At 33.4% G+C, this 14,034-nt stretch overlaps 1 protein-coding gene across 3 annotated transcripts in view; it reads left to right on the forward strand.

Moving 5' to 3' along the window:
- LOC142337499 (uncharacterized) overlaps nt 1-8,048 on the forward strand; it is a 129,968-nt gene extending 121,920 nt beyond the window's left edge. For all 3 annotated transcript variants that reach the window (XM_075386774.1, XM_075386775.1, XM_075386773.1), the window contains 2 exons: nt 6,366-6,477; nt 7,326-8,048. In XM_075386774.1, coding sequence (XP_075242889.1) covers nt 6,366-6,477; nt 7,326-7,628 — 415 coding nt within the window. In that variant the 3' untranslated portion in view covers nt 7,629-8,048. The remainder of the gene's footprint in view (nt 1-6,365; nt 6,478-7,325) is intronic.
- Nucleotides 8,049-14,034: the final 5,986 nt, after the last annotated feature.

The raw sequence follows: 14,034 nt of genomic DNA on the forward strand, positions 1-14,034 counted from the left end.
CATTTTATTTCTATTTTGGAACATTCTATTTGTCGTTCTTTTTGTAGTCGGAAAATAAATTCTGGATAAATGTAACTCTTAGCCGCATAGAAGGGACCTTAAAAGTAGCCAATCCTATTTCATGACTTTAACTGACAGCTAAAATTTTCCATGACTTAGAAGTCAAATGTTTTAAGAAAACATAGACGTTTTTTTAATAATTGCTTTTTTGTACTTCTTTTTCTACTTGCTACGTATTCTCATTATTTAAAGGTCACATATTTTTGAATGGTGTGCACGAAAGGCACAAATGAACGTATTTAATGTTTTTACAGCATTGTTTATTGCTTAAAGGGCTTCGATACCGATTTTTCGCAAAATTTTATTTTAATTTTCTTTTGTCTTTGTCATTTTTTGTTGTCGTATATTTTCTAACTAAACAGAGGTCCCAAGCGGTTCGTATAGATGAACAAAGTAGCCCATTTACTGATTTGAGTTGATAGCTGAAATACTTCATGACTTTGACTTGAGTTCGTCATGGCTTTGAAATAAAATGTATTGAAAAAAAAACAGACATATTTTCCAATTTCCATTTTGCATTTTTTGGTATACTTGCTACCTAGTTTTTTAATTACAGGCCATATATCAAATTTTTGCTGTTAAAGAAAGGCACAATTGAACACATTCAAAGTTTTTAATGCATTGCTTATTGTTCTAACGGCTTCGATCATTGTTGTTTAGAGAAAATTAATTTAAATTGCGATTTTCGGCTATTTATTGTTCTTTATGTAGGCTTTCACAATTTTGAACAATGACATATCTCAATGGGTTATGAGAAAAAAACCGTTTCAATGACTTCAGTTAATAGCTAATGTTTTTATTTCTTAGAAACTAATTGTTTTCGGGAAAAAATGTAGCTTTTTTATATTTGTTATTTAGTCCAATTTTTCATTAGCAATATATATCAATATTGGTGATCAAAGAACGCGCAACAAATTAAGTCCGAGTTTTTTGTTGTTGAAATAGATTATGTTCCTAGTGGCTTCGACACCGTTTTATTGCAAAAATTTAATAGATATTTTTTTGTTTCTCGGCAAATTTGCTGTCTGTTTTTGTAGACGAACACATATTCTGGATAAGGATAAGTCTGAATGTCTTCATAATGAAGTAAAGGAGAGCTTAAATCTCTTTAAACTTTCAATTGATATTTAATGGCTTTCATTAATTGAAATTGTTTGTTTTTCAAAAACACAAACGTATTTTCTTTAACTTTGCCGTTGTGACTATTATTGTCTGCCTGTTACTAAATCTCATCAATGACTGGCCTCAAGTATTTTCTTTTGAAGTACAAACTAATTTGTTAAAAAAGTTTTTTTGATGCTATTTTGCTTTTCGACTTTTTTATGTAATTTTTTTTTCAAAAAAAGCCCTTGAGTTTTGGATATGAATGTTTCTTGTTGCTATTTGATTTTTTGTTTGTCTTTTCGCGTAGTCTTACTAATGACAGGTCTCATCCCACTCAGCCCATTAATGTGGCATTAATCACTTTTCTGAATGATTTGAGTTGGACGCAATTTTTTTAAATTCAAAGACCAATTATTTTTGATCAGTATGTGGGATTTTTTGAGTTTTCTATCTGTTCCTCAATTGATAGACAAATAAGCAAAAATCGTGGATGAGAGGGGTCGGAATGTGGAAGATACCTAACAGAGCTTCCTTGTTCTGTGAGCGACAGGACAAATGTTCAAAAAAATACAAAGCAAATTTTCAACACCGGGGATGTTGCCAAGCAAGCCGGCTTTATGGAAAGACCCAAATAAACGATATAAGGGGTAATGTCACTCCCCAAATTATGGGGTGGAGTACCCTAGTAATATGTGAGCAAGTTGTATCACTGGTAGAGACCAGTGCTTTGTGAATTATCGCGGTGAAGAAAAAACTTTTCAGCGCTAGCTACCACTGTCCTCTCAATTTATGTAATTTTCTCATCAACCAATAGCCCAATTTTGCGCGAACACCGTCGTCTTCCCATACGTCATACTCTCAACTATGGAAAGCATGTGAACTATTTCTCTAGCCCATCCCCCTCCCCCCCCCTCCCGCCCCTCCCAACAGTGCTTAGAAGCAAAGGCTAAAAAATTATTGATGGAAACTGAACAATATATGAAACAAAACAAGTTAACTCTAAATGAAGGGAAAACGTTTCAAAAATGAGAAGTTACCAACTGTCAATTGCGTTGAATTTAATAGTCATTCATTGAAACCAACAGATGAAATCAGATACTTAGGTGTTATTCTTGACAAAGAGTTGACATACCAAAAACAACTTAATAATGTGATCAGTAAAATGGCTTTAGCTATCAGATCAATTTATTTGGTACGCAATCAAATACCTTTAAAGGCTCGAATAAATCTCTTTAGATCACTTGTTTTATTGCATTTAGAATTTAGTGCAATATTTTTTCGAAGTTTGCCGTCCTACTCAATTGACAGAATAAACAAACAAATTAGATGGGGCATAAAAGTTTGCTGTCATATTTTCGAACAAAATATGACACTGCTCACACACTACTTCTTGAAAATAAAATACTTCCCGCAGAACTTCAAAAAGCAAAAACTTCATTAAATAGATTTTTCGATATTGTCCAACAAACAAACATACAAGACCAAAAAGAATTCAGAGTAATCGGAGACGTTGAAATTAAAGTTAATAACCGTACATACGATTTTTTTATCACAACAAAATGTCAATCAAAATGGAGTCAAAATTCAATTATAAGAAACTTTGTTCGGAAATGGAATAAACTTCCAAGAGCTCTAAGAAAGGAAAAATCAGAGAAAAAATTTTAAAAAGAATTAAAGGAAGAGATGCAAAAAAGACACGAACGAGTTCCAATGGACAAAAGAATTGAAGGCTTTAAAAGTTTATTATTATAAAATAATTCACGAGAACTAGAAACTGAACCTTAGTTTATTATTATGATTATTATGTTTAGTTATTCAAGGGAAAGATGTAGTATGTTTGATTTATAATATTACAACATCTAACTTTAACCTTGGGGTTATTCGAATTTGCATGTTTGAGATTTAAAAAAAATATGATAATCTATAACTCACATTTATATAATCTTAAAATTGTACATGTTTACTAATAACTAACTCTACCTTCTATGAGATTATATAAATCAAAATTATTTGCAAAAACGCATTAAATTGCTCACACAGGTTTAGGAAATCAACAATTTTGTTGACGGGAGAGGAGGGGAGGAGAACGCATTCCAAAGGATTAATTGTCAGCGTCGAAATCGATGCATTCTTGTTCGGATAATTGAAGCTGTACAAGTAGATTGATAGCAGACAAAAGGCACTAAATTACTCCATGCAAAGAAGGGTTCGCTTAAGGTGCCTGTTGCATCCGAAATGAAAAATTCTCACAGAATATTCAAATTACAAAGTAAAATTTTGTAGAATGTTTTATACTTTTAACTAACGTTGAACGAAGTTTCAAGCGGTTAAAGCATCAGTGCGTGTCTTTTTATGCAAACTTTTTGGTCGACGCGACCGTTTTTGTACTTGCTTGTAACATTCTACCTTTCGTTAAAAATGGGATTAACACTGTCAAAACCAGAGGATATTAATTCTATGTATAGCTCTCTGACAGCCTCATTAGGCGCTACTAAGCAGAGCTAATACCCCCCCCCCCTCCAACCAAGTGTGAACAATCAAAGTCAACTGCACGCTTGTCAGTGGAGAGCAATTGGTCCGACGATATTCGGTTCAAAAACTGTTCTTGCTTAAGTTGACAAATTTCCATAAATACAGTGCCAACTTCCTGTTATCAGAAAGTATGAATGAGCATACTGTTTGAAGACAGTTCATATTTACAGCATCATAATAAGACGCAACTGTTGGTATAGTAACGAGTCAATTTTTGCTGATTGATCTTTTGCTCAGAGCGTTAAAACTGGCATCATTGAAAAACTGTTAGAAAAGTGAATCGTTTGTTACAAACACATTTTCACTTTTGCTTTCTATAGGAGTTTTTAAGGTTTTTCAAATAACTTTGAACACTTTGCTCTTTTTTTCGTATTTATTACTATTGAAACCTATAATTTACAACACCACGTATATTAGAACACTAAACTCCATCAAGAGTTGTAATTATATTTTTTTTGTAACAAATAATTAAACTCAGTATTTTGTTAATGTTCAGACGGTGATAAAAAGCAAAAATCTTCAAAACTTCTCGAACTTTTTACTCATTCTACCAAATGTAAAATATTCGAGCAAAAGATAAATTTCACATATCAACCAAACTTTTAACAGTTTTTGGTCTTGACAACCAGCCAAAGACATTATTTTTTGAGGTTTTGTGTTAAAAATTTTAAAAAAATGTTTTGTCCCAATTTTTCCTGATGAAAAACTGTTTGCCGCAATGAACGCTTATTCTCCTGTTCTACGAAAGAACGGAGAACGGAATTGAGTTTTAAATATTTTTTTTCACATTACCGTAGCAAAAAAAAATTTGTTTAAAAAACACAGACCATGAACAAACGAATAGTTTAAAATGGGTTGTTTTTAATTAACTAAGTTTTCGTGTAGGTGCATTAAATAAGTGAGTCAGTTTGGATGGAGCCTAATGAAGCTGTCAACGACCCGAAATTAGACTTTTCTATAGTAAAGAGCAAAAAACGATTAAAGTAATTAAATATGTTGAAATCCCCCAACCCTCATATACTTCATTTTTGACAACAATCCCATTCAGCCATTTTATAGCCCATAAAATTTTAAACACAACTCAACTTTGCAGTCTGTTAAAGGCCGTTTTATATGGTCATCTTTTGCGATACAAAAGTTGAAAACATCGCAAAAAAAAGATTAAAATCTTGATTGATTTAATTTTTCAAGCAATACAAAACTAAATACATATTGCAATTTTTCTCTGTTACTCTTATACAATTGGAACTAGGTTTTCTAGATGTTAATATTTAATGTTCCAAAGCTTTCAAAAATTTCTTCTTTTTCAAATATCTTTAGTAGCTAGCGCGCTTTATCGAAAACTTTATATTAATCTGTACAAATTGTTTTGGCGTCAACTAATCCTAAAGTGCCGCTATGTTATAACCAAATGATTAGGGCAACCAAGTGGCGCTAGTTTCAATTCTGTCGTTAAACAAAATTTTCATTTTCTGGTTTCATATTTATTTTTTCCATTTCGGTACATGAGAAAAAATTGTTAATTGTGAACTTCTTAGAGAAGGCAAAAATTAAGGGAAATAATAAAGCAAAAACCGAAGGTCTGGGGAAAGAGTTTCAGAAGATGCTAAATTCAACCTAAAAGCAACCGCACCTGACAAAAGAAATTTCGGATTCGTTTTCCAGGTGTTTTCAAACAAACAGTCACATAGCTATTACATAAGGAACATGACTATAACTTAAAAAATATCCAAGAACCTGCATCTAGGATTTAAAATTCTCATTTAATGTTGTGAACATATTTAATAGAATAGTTTAGTTAATAGAATATATGAGATATATGAACAACGAAATTGTTATTGCGAGAAACGTTTGACATTTCAGTGCTTTGGTTCATACAAAATACCAACGTCATTTTTTTGTTCTTTCCCGGGCGTTTCTGGACAAGGCTGACAAGATAGCAAAATTTATCTAGGCATTTTCATATAATTTGTTTTATTTTCAAGACATTTTCATATAATTGTAAATTTTGTTACTCACTTTCACAGACGACGAAACCATTTCTCATAAAGCCAGTGTCGCGATTTCACAAATTGAGTAAGAATAATTTCGAAATAATTTTAGCAGAAACATTGGTCTTAAGGGAGTAAACAATTATACAAAAACAGCATTTCTGGTTCAAGTTAGGCATGTGAACTCAACAGAGTCCAAAACGTTTGAAAACCTAACAAAAGTTGTTTCATTGTTGTTGCACTCAGAACGTATTGCACTTTTCGTTTATAGACCAACAACTTTGATCAGTAATTTGCTAGGAAAATTTTAAACAGGCTGGTTGATACAGGTATCAGGACTCATAAGCGGCCAGATAAAATGATGCAAAATTAAACCATTTGACAGGGTTTTGCCTTTTGGAAACAATTTAGCAATTTAAGGTGAACTTGGAAAATAATTTTCGGTAATCCTTTCCCACTTCCCCGCATGAGCTTTCCTCCAGCATTATCAAACTAGCATGATATTTCCTTTCCGTGATCAAACCACAATTCTACCAACGCTACAAAAGCTGGGCAAAACTGAGGCAGTGAGTGGATCAAAATGTTAGTTGTCATAATCAGATAATAATCAGATCATAAGTAATTTTAAACGAGCACCTCGACCTGGGCTGACTTTATACTACCTGATTGTCTATTTAGGGGTGTTGACTTTGACAGTGCATTCAACACTCATGCGAAGGGACAGAATGACGGGCTGAGAGACCAAGTGAGAGCCCTATGTCTCCTCAGGTGCATTCTCTCCCCATTCAAGGTCAGTGTCCTCTCAATCACCCATTTAAACCCACACTTATAGACCAGCTTCCAACACGCACAAGTTCACGCTCCCATTGCCCAGCGTAGTACATTGTCATTGATTGGTGAACAGAAAATTACTAATATTTCCAATAGTATATGATCAAGATTGTGTAAATTTTTAACTATCAATTCGTTGTGTTCCAGCTTATCTAAGTATAGAAATGACAATTCTTTCAACTTCTATGTTTTGAGATGTGTCAAAAAACAGCCAAAGTTTCAGATAAAATTGACAAAATTTACAACCCGCGGAAACAAAATGGAAAATTAATATGTAGACATTTTACTTAAACGGACTACACTACAGTTTTGATTCCTTCAGATTAGAATACTTCAAATTGGGAAATGAACAAACAAGTACACAAATTATTTACTAGGATTTCTTGACAAGGTCTCGGGAAACAATTTTCCTAGGGCTTAAGCTTGGTTTTCATTCATCCAACAATTGGGTGCCATAGACAATTTTGATTTCCTATTTATTTAATTTTTACAAGTATAATATACTTGACAAATTGGTCAATTCTAGCATAAATTGGGGCATACAAACTTAGAATAAGTCGCTTTAACGTAATCTTAAACTGACATCGGAATATTTCCCTTTCAGCTATAATTTCATAATGTTCTCACTAATATGAGGCAAGTGGGACGATGAGCCAAACATGCAGGTCTCAAAATAAATTATTGTGAACTTATTTATCTGTTGATTTGGATTGCGTGTACTAACACTTTTACTATGCACTAATACTAGTACTATGCTAATAAATTCTTTCATTTCCTTCTTTATATTTTCCACTGATTCCTGTTTAGGAACCCAGTAATTTCTTCTACTGGTTTGCCGTGTGTGACACCAACAAAAACGGGACCCTTGACATATACGAGTTCCGCAATTTGCTCCAGGAAAAGTTCAAAGGGGAAAACCAGGGAAAAGTATGCGCCCTGACCGACAAATTTTTCCCAGATGATGATGACGATAACATGATGATCAACTTCTGGAAAAAACTTTCGGGTAAAACCGAGGAGGAAGTTACTGTTGAAGATTACATCAAGTCCTTCCCACAAGATCTCCTGCAAGACTGTTCATGCAGTGAAATTATGAAAAGATGCAAATAATTATGAACAAAAACAATTTCATTAAATTGTTCCATTTGAATTAATTCGAGTCTCAGGCGCTGAATTAAAGCCCCGCCCTTGTCCAAAAATAGCATTAGTGTATGGGTAAGAATTTTAATTACAGCAATCACGCAGCAATCGACTATCAGAGGAGGGGCTATAATTCTAGATTACCTCAAATCTGTTTTCCTTTTTCTCGTCAGCGTCTGTTTAGCGCTCATTTTGGAAAACGAGATTTAGAATACAATAGACAGGTCAACTTGCATATTTTTTCAGTGTTAATTTATCTCGCAGTTTTAAGAAACAACTTCGAACTCTTAGCAAAAGTTCTGGAATGCTTAGTGAACGTATAGTTAGAATTATGGTAATACCATCTATAGTTTTGAGATCATGTTTCAGTCAATTTAATCGTTTCAATTATCTCACGTATACGAAACCATTTTGCACGAAAACAAGAGCCCACAATACTGGTCAAGTAGTCTGCATAAATATGACTCTATTTCGGTGGAAAGTTCAGATGTAGAAAGTCATTCTACAGAGCCTGTTTTGATTCACGTAAAACGTAACAATCTCATTAAATAAAGTCTGATGAGCAACACATACAATTCTCTAGTATAATCTTAGTTTCTAGGAAAAAAAATAAAGAATCAATTATTCATGACGATTTTTTTTCCGGATTTGACAAAAATTTGTTACACCAGCACAACGAATTTCCTGCAAAGAGTTTATGCTGTCAAAAACGGAGAAAACAAAAAGATGTAAAAACGCAATTGCTGTAAAGAGACAAAACACATTCAAGTCTCACCACTAATCATTAAATGTAAGACAAAGCGTCAATTAAAACGTATAAATTTTAAAACATACCCGGCAGATTGACGGAAAATAGCCGCCGTTGATTCCAATAAGCATGATTGGGATTGAAAGAATAGAAGATATCGAAAAAAAGATTTTTGTACAAAAACATTTTTTAAGTCCGATTTATTTTGATGGCATTTCGTCGTTAAACATACTTCTGTTTCTTAGAGAGAGGCTACAGGGGCTACTAGCAATACCAATAAGCATAAGAGATGGTAACTAAGACTTATAGGAACGACGTTCAAATAGCGGGCATCTAAAATTGGGCTTTATGGGTTTATCCCGTTGCTATTTCTGACTTCAATTTTTTATTCTGACTCTTCATTTTGAATTGCTTTGCTGAGCAACTATGTTCAAATTCGCTTTTAGCAGAATGAGAGAAGTGAGAAACTAGCCTAGAGAAGTCAAAAAGAATTCACGCAAAATGCTGAAAAAGCGGCAAAATGGTAAAGCGAAAAAAAGTTCGACGAAGTAAAAAACATAGCAGGACAAGTCCTGACGTACAATTCAAAGAACTTTCATTGACTAAACAATAAACGACTTATAACGGAATATGAGTGAATTGGGAAAACCATTTCTAAAAAAAATCAGATAAAAAATTTGAAAAAAAAATTCGGTGTCAAAATGCCGCATGTGAACAAAACACCACTAGCGAGAAATGAAAATTTGGTTCACACAAAAAACTAGGCCTAGAATGAGCTATTAATGGATTGGGAAAACCATTTAGAAAAAACCCGATCCAAAAAAAATCGAAAAAACAGTAAAATTCAAAGTGAAATTGCCGCATGTGAACAAAAAACCACTAGCAAGAAAGCGAATTTTTGTTCAAACACCATTTTCTCACTCTACTTTAAAATTAGACCAAAAAAATTCACGCCGCAAAACCACTCGCTTTTTCGCTCCATTTCCTGTTTCGAAAATCTATTTAACCGCCATCCAACTACTCATCAGAAAAAACTTGCCTCCACTAATTTATGATTTTCTCGAAACCAAGCCATAAAACAAAAAAGTAAAAACAAAAATCAAATCTGTTAAAATATGATAAAAAATCTGATCAAATTTTGTCATAACTTGAGATCCCGAAATAACTATCTCTGCCAAAACTACTTCATCAAAACAACTATTACTTACTAAAACCACTTAATTGAATGTTTTAAAAATACGTGAGGCCAAATTATGAAAAACTCTTTAAAAACGACTTGCACTAAAGAACTGGAAAAAGTTAGTAAAATTCTTAATATTACAAAAGCATATAAATCCAAAGAAAAATTCTTTTCAGCCAATAGGGCATCCAGATGCGCGCAAAACAATAGACAAGACATAATAGTCTATGATACTTGTCTCAAAAAACAGAAAACCCGAAAAATTGCAAAAAAAATTTTAGAAAAATAGTTCCAATGTTCGACATTTTTTGTCATATTTGTCAACAAAAAATGATTCATATCCAAAATTGCCCATACTTATTACTAAACAACTAGAAAAACTATTATGAACCCTAAAACTCAACAAATGCCATAAAAAAATAAGGAATATAAACGGCATTCAAAAACAAATTCAACAAAAACTATAAAAACTAAATGAGTTTTTTTAATAGTACAAGGAAACATAAAGCCGAATAAGGTTCCTTTGCAATTAGAGCAATGAAAAACTCGCAAAACAATGGGCAAGTTATAATAGGGTGAAAAATCATTAAATTTCGTCTAAAAATCAGCAAAACTGATCAAAAACCTCCAAATTAGCATTAAAAATCAAATTAACTACTTGAAACTTTCAATTCCTATCAAAACAGACCTAAAACTAATGCTATATCATAATCAAACCTCATAACCATCAAAAGTTGCAAAAAAACTGCTTTTAAAAGCCGCACGTGAACAAAAAAATTTCGCTCGCTTAGAAAAAAATTTGTCACACATCACTTTTTCGCTCTCTCAAAAACAGCGGTATGAACAAAAACCACTCTCTTTTCGCTCCGCTCTTCACTTTTGTTCAGCACCAAAATCACTCCAAATTTTTTCACGCGTTTCATTTCCCGCTTCAAAATTCACTCAAAAAATTGATTAAAAAAGGACTTCTCCAATACTCCTCTTCGAGTCGTAAAAAAGACAGCGCCACAATACAATTCAAATTCTTTGAATTGTAAAAAAAATTAGGAGCGCTATAATAGCCGGCTGAGAAGATGAGGGCGGCTATTAAAAATCTACCGAAATCGATGAAAAGATTATTTTATCCAAACCAAAACGTAACCCAAACAAGCTGCGCTTCAATGGTAGCCTGCTGGAGCTGGGGTGTATTGAAGTTGGATTCAGAGAGCAGCTAGTTACAAATTTATTAATGGCTTTCAAAGACTGCAATTGGAGCTAATTTTACAGCTTAAGGGGTCCAAACATACCAACGTCCCTTTCTGTCAGGAACTCATGTCTCCTCAGCAGCTTTGGTGAACAGTACACTATCAATACAGTTCAACTACAGTTTATAACATTGTATTCGGTCCTGTTAGTTTTTTAATGCAATCTTTAGTTGATTGTCTTTTCTTCAGGCCAATTGATTTTTCGTTGTACAAAACAGGATTATTTGGTAATCCCCGATGGCATGAAGTTGAGGTTCAGTTTTGTTATAGGTTCACTGGTCTCTAGTAAATCTATAAATTTGAAGAAAGTCTAATGCCCTCGGGGTCTACTAAATTACGAAAATCCTCGATAGATTACTTAGATTAACCCCAAATGTTAAAATTAAATCGAAGAGTCCAATCAAATTTTGAAAATAACCCAAAATGTTGTTAGTTGCGACATAGAAGACTGTTAACTAAATTGTTGATATTGATTGAATAGGCTATATAAACAAAACGAAAAGATCCAATTGATTAAAAAACAAGGTTAGTGACAGTTCAAATTACTTTACGATACTGTTCGTTTTGATCAAAATATTCTCTTGGCAAAACCATTTCAGAGCTTTCCACGATCAAGAGCTAATTAGTTCAAATCATTGGATTTCTGCTAAGATAAGAATACTGTAAATATAAACACTCTTAACTGCTTCTGCAATTTTCATTAATTTAGATTTGCTATATTTAAATTTTTTACGCAATCGCACACTACTTATACTTTCGTAAAAACTTTTATTTCAAAGCAATTGATGGAACCAAAAGTTGCTCCTAAAAATTAATTTACCAGGAAACAACAAGAGCATCCGGTTGCAAATACTTATAAACTATATACTTCTAAAATATTGAAGACATACATTTATAAAGTATGTAACGGAAACAACAAAGTAGCTCCAAAATCGTTGTTCAAACAGCATAAAAACATCCTTATTTATCAAATGTCAGGGAGAACATAAAAAATGAAGCAAAAAAATCATAGATCATATTTTTTTTGGCATATGTCTGCATTCAGCTTGAATATATATCTCATTTTTAAAAGCTCTAATTTCACTTCCTGCAATCCTCCGATTACTACGTTTCTATGAAATCCGACTAAGCTATATTTTAGGTTTTTGGACTACTACTGATTTTTTGCTATACCCATTGTAAAATATTTGTTTGTAAATTTAATTCAACTTTAATTCAACTATCTCTTCCAATCTTGCAACTTTCTTGCCACTTCAATCAACTATATCAAGAGATCCAAAATTTGAGTAACACAACTTTCCTAATTTTATAAAAAATCAATCCAATTACATTTAATTAAGCAATTGAATAAATTATACAACCAATCTAATCAGGATTAATCTAATCAGGATTAACTATTAAGCAATACATTCACCAATATCCATGTGCAAATTCTATTCTGGTTATTTTGGTAATGACATTTACTGGAAAAAAATGTACCTATCATAATTTATTTTTAAAAAATTCTCACTGTCGCGCTCTTCATTTTCTATTGAGAGATAAGTATTTCTGAAACTTAACTTCGTTGCCAATAGACTCATCTGCAATTAATTTTATACGTCAAATTTAGGTTAATCAAAAGAAACGTAAATTTTTAATCCTTTTTGCCTATACCAGCAATTAGGACACATGTAAGAATCCCGAATCGAAGTCACTGACATATGACCAGACAAGCCAGACAGCTTCCAGACAACCGAGACAACCAAATGTCTATGTCCAGCCCAACCAGTCTAACGACCAGAAAACCCAGCCAATCCATTCGACGAGTCATTATGTCCAGACAACCCAGACAATCCTGTCAGCTCAGTCAACACGTCATCATGTCCAGAAAATCAAGACCACCAGGGGTGAGGTGGTGGAAAATTGAACCGGGTAATTAAGACAAAGATTGGTTATGACCAGACCCCGAGTGTAGGGTCACCGTCATTCAGCGCACAAATTATGCAAGATAAGCGGTGAATGCCTAAAAACTTTACAAGATAAGCGGTGAATGCAGTGAAGTTAGCTTAGTTAGGCGGTGAAAAAAATTCATCATCTGGTAGCGATAAAATAAATTGAGCTATTAGTGTACAATCGTGAGCGCTTTCAGGTGGAGGACATAAAACGTAGACTGGTCAACCAGTGCAAGAAAGTGACTTTTATTTTTTTCCCTGCTGTCTTGTCGGGAAACCCGGAATCTTAGTTGTTACCAGTCATCTTGTCGTGAAACAAATTTTTGTCCGATTAAACTTGCAGGAAATCTTGTGAATCTTGAGTTTCTTGGGAAAGTTAGCGGGAAACACAGGAATCTTTTTTTGGAGGAAAACTTACCGGGAAGGTTCAGTATTTGAGTAAACATAGCGCAAAGCACGGCAGAATCACGGAACGACTATGTTAATTCTCTAAACATAGTGAAAACAAGTGTGAAAGGCCTGAGACTACTGATTTTACTGGATTGCATGTAAAACAAAATCGTTTCACGGTCAAAATATATCATCCCCAAAAAAATTTTTGATTTCAATGGGAGACTTTACTGTCTCTTATCCCACGTTTCCTAGATCAAGGTGGCAGGCTGGTGATCCAAAAATATCCCCATTTTTATTATCCTTAGCTAAAAATAGGGCTGAAGTGAATAAGTACATTTTGGCAGCTATATTCGTCAACAAAATGTTGAACTCATGTTTTTTTTCTTCTGACTATCACTGTCTTTTGAGTGAGCATGTGAATATGAAGTCGTGCCTCATACATCCCGAAGAAATTTGATCTTTTTGTCCGGCGTAAATCAAAAAAATTTTAATTTCAAGGCTTTTAAAAATTTTGTGCTTTTTTTTCTTATTATAAACAAAACATCCCGAACTTTCCGACAACATTAGAAGTACTCCCATTTCACTGTAAAGGCTTCTGGTGTACAATCACTCTTGATTAATTTTTTTCCGGAGAATTGGGCCCAAAGCTCTTTTGTGCCTTTCTACGCATTTTGCCGAGATTGTCAAAAAATAGGTTGTTGGTTTTATTTTTGTTGATTTCTCTGTGAGTATACTACCGATGGAATTGGACATGGCCATGTTCCATCAAACTTGAACGTTTCTTGATTGCTTTTTGCAGTTGCCATTCTGAATAGGCCAAGCAAAGAACCTGTTCAAGTATTTTCTGGAGGAAAAAGCATTTTAGAACCACAAAAGCGTT

This window comes from Convolutriloba macropyga, chromosome 4 (genome assembly GCF_964194025.1).
Source record: "Convolutriloba macropyga chromosome 4, txConMacr16.3, whole genome shotgun sequence".
Lineage (NCBI taxonomy): Eukaryota > Metazoa > Xenacoelomorpha > Acoela > Convolutidae > Convolutriloba > Convolutriloba macropyga.